Source organism: Carcharodon carcharias, chromosome 21 (genome assembly GCF_017639515.1).
Source record: "Carcharodon carcharias isolate sCarCar2 chromosome 21, sCarCar2.pri, whole genome shotgun sequence".
In the NCBI taxonomy this organism is placed as follows: domain Eukaryota; kingdom Metazoa; phylum Chordata; class Chondrichthyes; order Lamniformes; family Lamnidae; genus Carcharodon; species Carcharodon carcharias.
The window spans coordinates 25,735,645-25,750,392 of NC_054487.1; the positions used below are offsets into that span (position 1 = coordinate 25,735,645).

The 14,748-nt window shown below is 41.4% G+C and overlaps 1 protein-coding gene across 1 annotated transcript in view; it reads right to left on the reverse strand.

Moving 5' to 3' along the window:
* Positions 1-11,289: 11,289 nt before the first annotated feature.
* Positions 11,290-14,748, reverse strand: part of LOC121293337 (probable tubulin polyglutamylase TTLL1) — a 75,891-nt gene continuing 72,432 nt past the window's right edge. The window contains exons 8-9 of the mRNA XM_041216291.1: positions 13,846-14,009; positions 11,290-11,419 (exon numbers count right to left, since the gene is read on the reverse strand). Coding sequence (XP_041072225.1) covers positions 11,290-11,419; positions 13,846-14,009 — 294 coding nt within the window. The remainder of the gene's footprint in view (positions 11,420-13,845; positions 14,010-14,748) is intronic.

Sequence of the window (14,748 nt, forward strand, 5' to 3'; positions counted from 1 at the left end):
AACACTTCACCCTGCTCTCTTGCCGTCTTTGTCTCCGGGCTCACTTATTTGGGCAGGAGTCCTCTCCCTGTTCAACGGATCCTTTTACCCACCTCCAATATTCTCCCTCCACCTGGACCCCTCCCTCTGGATTCTTACCTTCTCTTGATCTTTTCATTGAGAACTGTCGGCGCGACATTAGTCGTCTCAATTTCTTTGCTCCTCTCACCCATTCTAATCTCTCTCTCTCTGAACTTACTGCACTCCGTTCTCTCAGGTCCAACCCTGACATTGTCATCAAACCCGCTGACAAGGGTGGTGCTGTTGTTGTCTGGCGCACTGACCTCTACCTCACGGAGGCTGAGCGTCAACTCGCAGACACTTCCTCCTACCTCTCCCTGGACCATGACCCCACCACTGAACATCAAGCCATTGTTTCTAGGACTGTCACTGACCTCATCTCCTCTGGGGATCTTCCTCCCACAGCTTCCAACCTGATAGTCACCCAACCTCGGACGGCCCGCTTCTACCTCCTACCCAAAATCCACAAACAGAACTGTCCTGGTGGACCGATCGTGTCAGCTTGCTCCTGCCCCACGGAACTCATTTCTCGTTATCTTGATTCCCTTTTCTCTCCCCTTGACCAGTCCCTTCCCATCTACATCCGTGATTCCTCTGACACCTTAGGTCACATCAACAATTTCCAGTTCCCTGGCCCCAACTGCTTCCTCTTCACCATGGACGTCCAATCCCTCTACACCTCCATCCGCCACCAGGATGATCTGAGAGCCCTTAGCTTCTTCCTCGAACAGAGGCCCGAACAATCCCCATCCACCACTACTCTCCTCCGTCTGGCTGAACTTGTTCTCACACTGAACAATTTCTCCTTCAACTCCTCCCACTTCCTCCAAATAAAAGGTGTGGCTATGGGTACCCGCATGGGCCCCAGCTTTGCCTGTCTCTTTAATGGGTTATGTGGAACATTCCTTGTTCTAGTCCTACGCCGGCCCCCTTCCGCAACTCTTTCTCCAGTACATTGATGATTACTTCGGTGCCGCTTCATGCTCTCGTCGGGACTTGGAAAAATTTATTAATTTTGCTTCCAATCTCCACCCCTCCATCATTTTCACGTGGTCCATCTCTGACACTTCCCTTCCCTTCCTTGACCTCGCTGTCTCAATCTCTGGTGATAGATGACTACAGCTCCTCACACCCCGCTTCCTGTAAGGACTCCATCCCCTTCTCTCAGTTCCTTCGCCTTCGTTGCATCTGTTCTGATGATGCTACTTTCAAAAACAGTTCCTCTGACATGTCCTCCTTCTTCCTTAATCGAGGTTTTCCAGCCACGGTCGTTGACAGGGCCCTCAACCGTGTCCGGCCCATCTCCCGCGCATCCGCCCTCACGCCTTCTCCTCCCTCCCAGAAACATGATAGGGTCCCCTTGTCCTCACTTATCACCCCACCAGCTTCCGCATTCAAAGGATCATCCTCCGCCATTTCCGCCAACTCCAGCATGATGCCACCACCAAACACATCTTCCCTTCACCCCCCTGGCGGCATTCCATAGGGATCATTCCCTCTGGGGCACCCTGGTCCACTCCTCCATCACCCCCTACTCCTCAACCCCCACCTATGGCACCTCCCCATGCCCACGCAAAAGATGTAACACCTGCCCCTTCACTTCCTCTCTCCACACTGTCCAAGGGCCCAAACACTCCTTTCAAGTGAAGCAGCATTTCACTTGCATTTCCCCCAACTTAGTCTACTGCATTCGTTGCTTCCAATGCGGTCTCCTCTACATTGGAGAGACCAAACGTAAACTGGGCGACCGCTTTGCAGAACACCTGCGGTCTGTCCGCAAGAATGACACAAACCTCCCTGTCGCTTGCCATTTTAACACTCCACCCTGCTCTCTTGCCCACATGTCTGTCCTTGGCTTGCTGCATTGTTCCAGTGAAACTCAACGCAAACTGGAGGAACAGCACCTCAGCTTCCAACTAGGCACTTTACAGCCTTCCGGACTGAATATTGAATTCAACAACTTTAGGTCTTGAACTCCCTCCTCCATCCCCACCCCCTTTCTGTTTCTTCCCCCTTCCTTTTGTTTTTTCCAATAATTTATACAGATTTTTCTTTTCCCATCTATTTCCGTTATTTTTAAATCTTTTATGCCCCCCCACCCCCACTAGAGCCATACCTTGAGTGCCCTACCATCCATTCTTAATTAGCACATTCGTTTAGATAATATCACCAACTTCAACACCTCTATGTTCTTTTGTTCTTTTGTCTGTGACATCTTTTGATTATCTGCTCCTATCACTGCTTGCTTGTCCATACAATCACACCTCTCCCCTCCACTTCTCTACCCCCCCACCCCCCCCACCTTAAACCAGCTTATATTTCACCCCTCTCGTTATATTCGCTCAGTTCTGTGGAAGGGTCACGAGGACTCGCAACGTCAACTCTTTTCTTCTCCGCCAATGCAGCCAGACCTGCTGAGTTTTTCCAGGTAATTCTGTTTTTGCTTTGGATTTCCAGCATCCGCAGTTTTTTGTTTTTATAAATTTAACAAACGTACCCAATATCAGGGGGAAAGCATTGATGCATTCATAAATGACCTGTATAGACTTGCAGAGGGCTGTGAGTATGGCAGTTTGAAAGATAACTGATTAGAGACAGCATCATCATGGGAAGTGTTGGATGATACCTTGTATGACCACTTGCAGTCTAGAGATGATCTGACCTTAGCAAAGTCAATCCAACTGGGCAGACAAGTTGAAGTCAAGAAACCGAATCGATTTGAGGTGACGGGGAGAGCACTACCTCAAAAGCAGCAATGTCAAATATAAAAAAGGAAAGCTGAAGACAGCATTCCATATAACTCTGTCCAGAAACAAAGCCAGTGTACCTGTTTATACCAAGAAAATTTCCTCATTCATTCTAACCAAAGGTAATGAAGGAAATTGACTCCATGTTGAAGCAAAGGGTTACTTCACCTGAGACAGAACCAACAAGCTGGTGCTTGGGGATGGTCCCAGTGTCAAACCCCAACTGATCTATCAGAATTTGAGTAGATCTTACACAGCTGAATGCAAAGTTCATCCTATGTCACTATGCAACTACCCCTCGATGAAGAGTCTAAGTTGCTCACAACCTTCATTAATCCATTTGAAAGGTTTTGTTTCAACAGATTACCCTTCAACATCACATCAGTGCCAGAAATCTTCCAGAGGACAATGTCAAGCATTCTAGAAGGACTGGATGAAGTTGTATTTCACTTGGATGATGTCCTTCTCCATGGGTCCACTCAGACAGAATATGATACTAGAGTGCGAGCTGTTGTGCAATGCCTAGAGGAAGCCAGACTTGTACTCAATAACAAGTGCAAATTCTCGCAGTCGACTGTCAAGTTCCTTGGGCATATTGTGGATGCATCTGGTTGATCCACAGAAGACATGAGCAATCAAAGAGGTTCCAGCTCTTCGGAACGTAATTGAGCTCGAGATTCATAGGTATGGTAAACCAAAGTCGGAATGTTCCTGCCCAACCTAGCTGTCGTCAATAAGATACTATGTCAGCTGTTGTGACAAGACAATACATGGTGCTGGGAGGAAGCACAACAGAGGTCTTTTGAGAAAATCAAAGATATTGATATCACCTGATATTTTAGCTCAATATCATTGTTGCAGATGCATCTTCTACAGAATTGTAAGCTGTACTTTTTTGGATACAGACATAGGGAAAGTGCAGACTAGTTTAGTATGCATTTTGTTCACTGACTGAGACTGAATGAGATATGCGGTGATAGAGAGAGAAGGATTAGCTGCTACATGGGAGAAGCTCGTATATTATGTTCTCGGTCTCCACTTCAAGGTGGACCACAAGTCCTTAGTGACACTTAAAATTTTGAGGAGTTATCAAAAATGCCTCCATTAGTACAACAATTCAAACTGAGGAATGTGAGGCTTGATGCAAAGACAGAGTATGTTCCAGGAAAGCAACAAAATGCTGTTGATGCTTTGTCCTGCATCCCAGTGGCAAGGCCCAAACAAGATGATGTAGTCCTTGTTGAAGAGGTAGAAACCTTTGCATTGACAACAACCACAACTATACCAGCAACAACTCAGTGACTGAATGAAATCAGAGATGCACAGAAATCTAATGAAGAATGAGCTTAGGTCAGAGAGTACTGCATCAAAAGGATGGCCAGCATACATGCCACACAATCCCATTCTCGCACAGTACAATGAACCGAGAGGATTACATCTCAGTATAGGTGATGATTTACTCATCTGTGACGAGAGAGTGGTCAATCCTAGAGTTCTGAGACTTGATATACTGCAATGATTGCACCAAGGACATTTAGGCATCACAAAATGTTGAGCAGGTGCAAAATATTCTGTTTGGTGGCCAGGTCTCTCAAAGTTGCTGGAAGAAATGATATCAAATTGTATTACTTGTGCTATTCATTGTCAGGAAACAAGAGAACCGTTGATGCCATCTTCCTTTCCATCAAGACGATGGAACATCTTGTGATGGACTCTTCGTTCACAGAGGTTAAAATGTTCTTGATCATAGTAGACTACTACTTCAGATGGATAGAAATCAAGCAACTGCAGTGTCACACACTCCTGAAGCAATGATTACATCGCTGAAAGAGATATTTGCAACACTTGGAATCCCAGAGCTTATAATCTCAGACAATGGACTGCAGTTTACCAATGAATATTTTAAGGAATTCATGGCATTGTATGGATTTGTCCATACTACCAACTCACCAAGATACCCTCAAGCCAAAGGTGAAGCTGAAAGAGGAGTGGATACAATAAAAGCATTGCTGAAGAAGAATGATGACATCCAATTTGTACTTCTGAGCTATTGTTCAACTCCACTCCAAAATGGTCTAGCACCATGTGAACTCCTAATGGGAGGAAAACTGAGAACTCTACACTCTCTGTCTCACTCACGCACTCACTCACTCTCACACACGCACACACACACACACACACACACACACACACACACGCGCCACAAGTACACACTTTGATGACTTGGACACACGCGCACACACACATGGACCACAAGTACACGCTTTGGTGACCTGAACAAAGTGAGAGAGAAAGAGGACAAATATTGTTCTAGCCAGATGTCAAACATCACAAGACATGTAACTTGCCAGACCTGCAGCCAGGAGAGCCAGTTTGGATCCATGACCAAACTTGCTATGGACAAGTGGTTGAAGAGACACAACATGCACAGTCCTACCTCATCCAAACAGAGCACAGAACAGTGAAAGGGAACAGACATGCACTTGTTGTCATACAGAAGAAGCCTCCTACTCCGTGGAAGCAGTCATTACCCAATCAACCCAGCCAGGGATGTTACATTCATCCACCAATCCAGATAGCAACCTGACTGGTGAACCTGATTCATCAGAATTAAAGTGGTTTGTTTGATCTTCTCAATACAGAAATGGGAATCCGAGACTTGGTGGTGGGGGAGAGAGGGGAGATGTAGTGTATTGTGTTATATTGGATATTGGGTTGTTAATGGGTTAATTCTAATTGTTTAATATGTTAATCATAAATTGTGTACATCATCACAGGAAATGATACCTCACATGGTCTTGTAAAGCTTCATGGAAGATGTAAGCCGGAGAAGTAAGATGTTTCAATAAGGTTCCTGTTTCAAATACCTCTGCAGACTCGTGAAGTATTTTGTATTGGTCTAACAACACAAAGAATACTTTAATTCCCAAAATCCTAAAGGTAAAACTCCACCCTAACTCATTGTGCATCCCTCCAAATATCTTCCACCTCCTAGCAGTGACTCACTTCCCTCTGTGCTGGTCCAGTGGTATTCAATATACATTGGCTATTAGACAATTATGCACATCTAGATTCTCTTTCTGATTAGTAAATAGAAAATAATAGACGCTGTCATTGAGATATCCTAAAGCCATCAATGAAGCTGAAAGAGGAGTGCATACAGTGAAAGCACTGACCTCAGTGCTAATATTCACATAGTGTAAGCATATGGGCTACAATCATTTGTTAAAATGGTAAGTCAAAAATCAGAATGTGATTAATATTTGATCACTGAGCATTTTCTTACCTTGACAACTTGCATTTATATAGCACCCTAAATGCAGTAAAATATCCTAATTTGCTTCACAGAGGCATTATCCAACAAAATTTTACACTTAGCTACATGATACGATATTAGAGTAGATGAGCAAAAGTTTGATCAAAGCGAAAGGCTTTGAGGAGTGTCTTAAGGTGGAAAAGGACGTAGAGTCACAGAAGTTTAGGGAGCGATGTTAGTTGCGGCTCATTTGGTAGCATACTCACCTTAGAGTCAGAAGGTATTGGATTCAATTCTGACTGGAGGACTTGAGCACAAAAATCAAGCTGACTGTACTGCACGAGCAGGGAACCGCTGCACTATCAGTGCTGCTGTCTTTTGGATGAGATGTTAAATAGAGGCCATATCTGCCCTCTCAGATGGATGTAAAAGAACTTACGGCACAATTTTAAATTAGGTTGCGAAGAATCAACCCAAATTAGTGCCAGAGTGAGAGAAAAAAGCTGTGTGAATTGTGTGAAAATGAAATAGCTGCCGCTGCAGCAATGAATGCACAGCCACGGCCTATAATGAATCGGGAAGCTGATGGTGTTATAGAGACATTTGAGGAGTTTAAACAAAGTGCAGACATGCATTCAATAGTTTTCTAAAAGGCATTAATGAAGAGGAAAGGGTCAACTACATCATTTTACTAGGCAAGAGAAAAAGGGTTAGATTTGTTTTAATAGCTGGGAGATGAGTGAGGATGACAGTAAAAACCCAGGCAACATTTTTGAAAAATTCAGCACACATCTCCAGCCAAAGTCAAATCATCAGCTCCATCAGTATGAATTTCAAAGCCTGAGCCAGTACAAACACCTGTTTAGACCACACTTTTGGAAGGATATATTGGTCTTGGAGGCAAGCAACATAAATTTGCCAGAATTATACCTGGACTAAGTGTTAAATTACAAGTAGTGATTACACAAACAGGTTGCATTCTCCGGATTATAGAAGGTTAAGGGATGATTTGTTTTCAAATATTATGGGGAATATATAGAGTAGATCAAGAGAACTTATTTAACTAGATGTTTAGCACTGGGGGCAGAGTTTAAACCTATAGAGCCAAACTTTTCTGAAGTGAAATTAGGAAACACTTTTACATACCAAAAGTGGTAGAAATTCAGAACTATCATCTGCAAACTGTAACTAATGCTGGATTAATAATTTTTAAAACTGAGATTGATAAGATTTTTGTTAACCAAAGTATTGATGGAAATGGGGCAAAAGCAGGTATATGAAGTTGGATGCTTTGAATCAGATATTCTGGTTTATGAACTGACCAAATTGAAGTTTCTCAATATAAAGAAAAGACTGGAAGCATCAGAACTCAAGCCATGATCCAACTATTTTATCTAGCCCTTGATAAAAATCAAGCCTGGAGGTGTCAAGCAATCATTTGGTTTAAAAGTCTAATCTATTTTCTCATTCACAGCTCTATAATTTTAATTGATTTTCAATGTGCCATTCCTACCAATCATTGAAAATAGGAGCAGGATTAGGTCATTCGGCCTTTCGAGCCTGCTCCACCATTCAATATGATCATGGCTGATCCTCTATCTCAATGCCATACTCCCACTCTCTCCCTGTACCTCTTGACACCTTTAGAGTCTAAAAATTATTTATTTCCTTCTTAAACATATTCAGTGGCTTGCCTTCCACAGCCTTCTGTGGTAGAGAATTCCACAGGTTCACCACTGTCTGAGAGAAGAAATTCCCTTAACTCAGTTCTAAGTGGCCTACCCCGTATCCTGAGACTGTGGCCCCTTGTTCCAGATCCCCCAGCCAGGGAAAACATCATCCCTGCATCCAGTCTGTCCAGCCCTGTCAGAATTTTATACGTTTCAATGAGATCCCCTTACATTCTTCCAAACTCCAGTGAATACAGAAACAAAAACAGAAAATGCTAGAAAAGCTCAGCAGGTCTGACAGCATTTGTGGAGAGAGAAACAGAGTTCATGTTTTAGTCTGTATGACCCTTCTTCAAACGACAATGGTTTCATAGTCAACATCAGACTTTTAATTGCAGATTTTTATTGAATTCAAGTTCCACTATCTGCCATGGTAGCATTTGAACCCAGGTCCCCAAAGCATTACCCTGAGTCTCTGGATTATCAGTCCAGTGACAATACCACTACACCACCTCCCCTTGACCATTTAAACAATACTGTGTCATTCTATTTTTCCTACTGAAGTGGATAACTTTCCACTTATCCACGTTTCACTGCACCTGCCATGTATTTGCCCATTCACTCAACTTGTCTAAATCACCTTGAAGCCTCTTAACATCCTCTTCATTGCTCATATTTCCACCTAGTTCTGTGTCATCAGCAAACTTAGAAATAGTACATTTGGTTCCCTCTTCTTTATCATTGATATATATTGTGAATAGCTGGGGCCCAAACACGTCCCTGCGATACCCCACTAGTCACTGTCTGCCATCCCGAAAAAGACCCATTTATTCCTACTCTCGGTTTCCTGTCTGTTAACCAATTCTCAATCCATGCCAATATATTACCCCAATCCCATGTATTTGAATTTTGCACACTAACCTCTTATGTGGGACTTTATCAAAGCTTTCTGAAAATCCAAATACACCACATCCACTGGTTCTTCCTTATCTATTTTGCTAGTTACGTCCTCAAAAAACTCCAGTAGTTTTGTCAAACATGATTTTCCCTTTCATAAATCTATGTTGACTTTGTCTAATTCCGTTGATATTTTCTAAGTGTCCTGTTATCACATCCTTTATAATAGACTCTAGCATTTTCCCTACCACTGATGTTAGGCTAACCAGTCTGCAATTCCCTGTTTTCTCCCTCCCCACTTTTTTAAATAGTGGGGGTACATTATTTGCCACCCTCCAGTCTGCCAGAGCTGTTCTAGAATCTATAGGAGTTTGGAAGATGAAGACCAATGTATCCCCTATTTCCATGGCCACCTCCTTTAGTACCCTGGGATTTATCGGCTTTCAGTCCCATTAATTTCTCCAGCACTACTTTTTTAGTGATACTAATTTCTCCTTCACACTGGACCCTTAGCTCTTAGCATTTCTGGGAAGTTATTTGTGACTTCCTCTGTGAACTAAAATGGTTGTTTAATTGCTCTGCCATTTCCTTGTTCTCCATTATAAATTCTCCTGTTTCAGAATGTAAGGGACCTACAATTGTCTTCACTAATATTTTTCTTTTTACATACTCGTAGAAGCTTTTACAGTCTGCTTTTATGTTCCTTGCAAGTTTACTCTCATACTCTATTTTTCCTTTCTTAATCAATGTCTTGGTCCTCCTTTGCTGAATTCTAAACTGCTCTCAATCCTCAGGCTTGCTACTTTTTCTAGAAACTTTATTTGAGCCCTCTTTGGATCTAATATTATCCTTAATTTCTTTTGTTAGCTATGGTTAGGCTACTTTTCCTGTTGCTTTTCCTAATCTTAAGCATTATTTCATAAATATTACCAATATTGTTGGCAGCTATGCTAATTGAAGATCCATTATGTCTTCTTCACTTGGTATGTATCTGAAGAATTATGTAGGAAATATATGAATTAAGCCAGCTGAAATTTTTTCCAGAAAATAATGTCCCAGATCACAATGTTGATATTCTGATCTTTAAGGCAATTTTGAATATCATAGTCATATTTTTTGACTGCTGACCATATCATGCTGTTTTAGTTTCCATAACTTGTATTTTATAACAAAGAGCCAACTGTACAATAGTAATTCCTTGTCAGCTAAGTTATATGGGTATTAACAACTAGCTAATAACAAGGCTACAGCGAAGTAAGTTGATACTTTTCACACCAAATACGTTTGGAACATTTAAAAAAATGTTTATTCTTTCATGTATCTTTGGAAAGGTTAGCATTTATTGCCAATCCTGACTATCTTTGAATTGAGTGGCTTGCTAGAGCTATTTCAGAAGGCAGTTAAGAGTCAACCACATTACTGTGGGTTTGGAGTCACATGTAGGCAAACCAGGTAAGGATGGCAGATTTCCTTCCCTAAAGGGCATTAGTGAATCAGATGGGTTTTTAATGACAATCGCCAATAGTTTCGTGGTCACCATTACTAAGAATAGCTTTCAATTCCAGACTTTTATTAATTAATTGAATTTAAATTCAATTGGTAGAATAAGGGGAGATGGTGGTGAAGTGATAATGTCACTGGACTAGTAAGCCAGAGGTCCAGGCTAATGATCTGGGGACATGGATTTAAATATCATCATAGCAGCTAGTGGAATTTAAATTCAATTAATAAATCTGAAATTATAAAGCTAGTCTCAGTAATGGTGACCATGACAATTACCATTAATTGGTGAAAAAAGCCATCTGATTCACTATAATTTCTTCAGGGAATGAAACCTGCCATCCTTACTTGTGATTCCAGACTGTGGTTGAGTCTTAACTGCCCCCTGAAATGGCCTAGCAAGCTCCAAGTTCAAGGGCAATTAGGGATGGGCAACAAATGCTGGACTTGCCAGGGATGCCCACATCCCACAAAAGAAAACATATCAAGAGATCAATTTTAAACCTCCCCCAACCTCACCCAACACCTGGCTTTCTGGTTGGGGGTTTAAAATGAAAGGGGGGCTTACACCCTCTATGTTCCTACCACTCTGCCCCCCACCCTCCACAACCATTGTAATTTACCAGATAATAGGACAGGCAAGGGCTCACTTTACATTCTTCAGCACAACAGTCAATTTTAGCTGGTGAAATCAGGAAGCCTACACAAGGCCAACCCTGAAAAATACACCATGGTTGTCAAACAAGAAGCTAAGTGCTCCTAATACAATATTTGCTCCTGCCCATTGGCCCTAACATCACTCATACAGGATTTGGGAGGGAGACTGTGACAGATCATTTAAATAAGGCATGGAGTTAAGATGGCTTGAGCCTTGACTTCATGCTGAGCTCTCCCCAAGAAAAAAGCGCACAAAACAAAACATTTGAATGCTACATGTGCTAAGAGGAATTTCACCGTCATATTTGTCCTATTATCTCCAAAACACAGCTAAGCATTAAAGCGAGTTGTGTGACATTATAAAATATGGTAATAGTAACAAGAAGCAAATTGCAAACGGCAAATTACTTTTCATCATTTATTTTGCACGGTCAGGACAGCTGTATTTATAGACAGCATAGATGTTTAGCTGCTTCCAGAGTTTTTTTTCACTTTTTAAATATTATTTCCAAATCGTGGTGATAGATCGTCCTAAATCTTTTGCTCTTCCAGCTTTTGAACCAAATGTCTGACCCAGGCGATTTTTCAAGTCACACTCAGCTCCATCATTCACTGCCAATTCTTCATCACAACTGACAAAAGCAAAAAAATGAAGAATTTGATTTAAGTAGATTGTCTTTAAAGTTTAGAATAGTTATTTGTTTAGCTGAGGATTCGTCAGTCATTTTGTATTTTTCTAATGTGCATTGTGCTTTGAGTATGATGAATAATACATTGGGTATGGTAATTAATACAATGGTTGACATGTATGAGTTATCAGAGCTTGGAAAATCTGATAAAATAATTCAATCAGGGAAACCTTTGAAATGGCATTGAGCCACAGATCTATCCCTTTAGATCTTCCAGTGCTTTTGAAGAATTTGTAGGGCTACAATCTTTTACTAAACATGTGGAGGGACCTGTTTCCAGGCACCTCTAGGTAGATGGCAACATTCTAAAGCATTCTTATGGACCAGTTGTGTCTGTGAGAATCTAGACTGCTCTCCTTAGACAGGAACATGATTCTTAATAATCTCACCAAGTCTTGTACAGGGGGATAAATTGGCCAAGCAGAGCACTTAGTGGTTTTCTTGACATTGTCACAAGTTCTGTTGAATCTTTCAACCCAGAAGGGGTTTGTGAATGGCTGAATGAGGAGACCCTCCCATGAAGATGATGTCCAAACCCATGCAAGTCCCCAGATGGAGGGCATAAAGTTCAAAACTAGGTTTGTTTCAAATTACTTTCTCAGGTTATGATTTTGCAGGCTTCCCTATATCTCTCATTATTATTTACTCTTTGTTTTGACTGTTGAATAGTTTGAATGGTACCAAATGTCAACTGACACCAGGATTGCTTTGCAGTATTATCCCAATCATTGCTAAACATGCTGAACAAATATTCCCTTTCAAAGGAGAATTTTATATCATAAGATATTTCCTTTCAGTGGTATTGTCTGCAGGAAGGGAATAAAAGTATGCAATATCCAGCTCTATCCCTCTCACTACTATCTCTGGTTAATAAAAAGTGTATTGGAAATACTCAGCAGTTCTGACAGCATCAATGGAGAGAGCAACAGAGTTAACGTTTGAAGTGGAACATGGTTCTTCAGAACTCAATATTTGGTTCCATGGCTACCACCTAATACTGGCCAACCAGCTGCCACCCAGCTTGGTTCCCACTAAAAATTCACATCCTGGCCCCAAACTCTGACCCTACTCTGGCTCAGGCTGAGCTTAACTACATGCAACCTCGGTGCCCTGTTTGGCACTGAAGAATGATTTAAATCCAATGTTATCCATACCAAGATGTCTGTTTCCACCTCCAATGACTGTGCCGACCTTTACCTTTCCCTCACACCTGCTAACATTGAAACCTTCATTTACGTCTTCATCACATAACTCTCAAATACTCTTTCTATCAACTTCCTAAATCCCATCCTACGTAACTACAATTAATTCAAAATTCATCATCCCACACTAGCTCTATTTCACCCTTTTCTCTTGGCTTCCTGGCCCCAGACTCATTGAATTCAAATTTTTGTCTTGATTTACAATTCATGGTCATTGTCCCTCCCTACCTGCGCAATCTTCTACAGCCCTGCATGTCAGCACAAGTCCTTTGTTCCAGCCTTTTATGCATTCTTGTTCTTACCAAGCCTTACCACTTTCCCATCCTTCAAATGCTTCCTCAAAACTCACTTTCTTTGATCATATCTCTGTTCATTCTTCCTAACTCTTCTCTCACTCCTACTTGGGATTCATTTTCTCCTCCGTGAAGTACTTTGTATATTTTACCATGTTAAAAGTACAACACAGATACAAGTTGTGCCTGTTTCCTCCTTGGATGGATCAGATTTAATATGTCTTTTGTTTTTGATTAATCTCAGTGCCTGTTAGTGCTGACATTCCTTCAGTGACAATCAAATGTTGATGTTCTCTCAATGCCAGTTGGTATCATTGAATTCCTAATACATAAAGGTTTAAAAACATCTTCAGCACTGCAAGTCCTAACTGGACACGGCTACATTTAGTAGTCTTACTGTCATTGCATATCTCATTTGGAACAATACAGGAAGTAGCTGTTCATGAACTCAAGATAAATTTGATAAGTCACAATATCATGCTTAGACCTTGTTGCAAGCTTTTTGATTGAAAGTGCAAATAAGCTTCACCCAGGGGAAAACAAACTAGTGCACTGACACAGTTTCTGGGACTTCACATGTTTTAGAAATAGGAGATTACATGTCGCATCACCTATTTGCAACATCAGGACAGCTTTCTCATGTAAAAACTTTCCCCAGAACCTATCAAGCTGGGCAATATTTTTAGTGCATACAGTGGATGCAAAATAAGGAAGAAATAGCAATTGGCTTGGATTTATTTTCAAGCTATGTCTCGGGGTATAAAACTCAACTATTCTGTATTTTTTCTTGAAAGGTTTTGTGACAATTATAATTTCATTAACATTTTTATATAAGAAACCCAAAGTTTTAGATTATTATTTGTGAATAACTTACAGGATGACATAATTGTCAAGAGCTTCTTTGGAAGGATTTTTGCTCAACTTGCAATCTGGTATATCGCCATTAGGTACAACAATATTCAATGTGTCATTGATGAGATTGTATTTCATGATTCGGTCATTAGCTGTGCTGGATGCCAGTGAAGGAGAAGCATTCACCTACATGGGGAAATAAATCATTTTACAAGAATAGAAATGTCTACAACATGTAGAGCTAAAAAACGGGATAAAGCTGGTTTTCAAGCATGGGGATTGTGAACCATGATTACGCTACACTCAACTGAGGCGATGTAGGAAGCACACAAACTTCAAACTGCCTGCTCATCACCATTGTGACATGCAGCTCAGTCCTGCTGATTGACTACACAAGAAAATAGGGGTACAGCGGTGTGTGTGGTTAGCACAAGTTAACCCTTCTTAAAATCTTCTTCCTACACTTCTTAAAATTAGACTGCACCTCTTAAAGGTGAGGTGCAACAGATGGTAGAACGTTCTACACAAAAGTGTTCTTCTGAAGGAATAAAGTGCCAATGAAACAGCAGGCCAGAGGGATGGTTCCCAGGTTCTCTGACATGGCGCTGGAGGCCCTAATCCAGGAGGTCGAAAGGACGAGTGATGTCATCCGTCCACAGTGATCCAGGAGCCCTGCAAGACATAAACTGTGAAAGATATGGAAGCAGGTAGCTATGGTGGTTAATTCAAGGAATGTGAACAGAAAGACCTGGCAGCTGTGCTGCAGAAAGTTCAATGACCTCACATGATTGGTCAAGGTCAATAAAAGCATCCTCAAATACCACATCCTACCAACTGCACTACCAATCTCACATGTCACTCAATGCACCACTCACCCATCAGTAATCTCTAGCAATCATGACTAAACCTAAGATTCATATGCCCC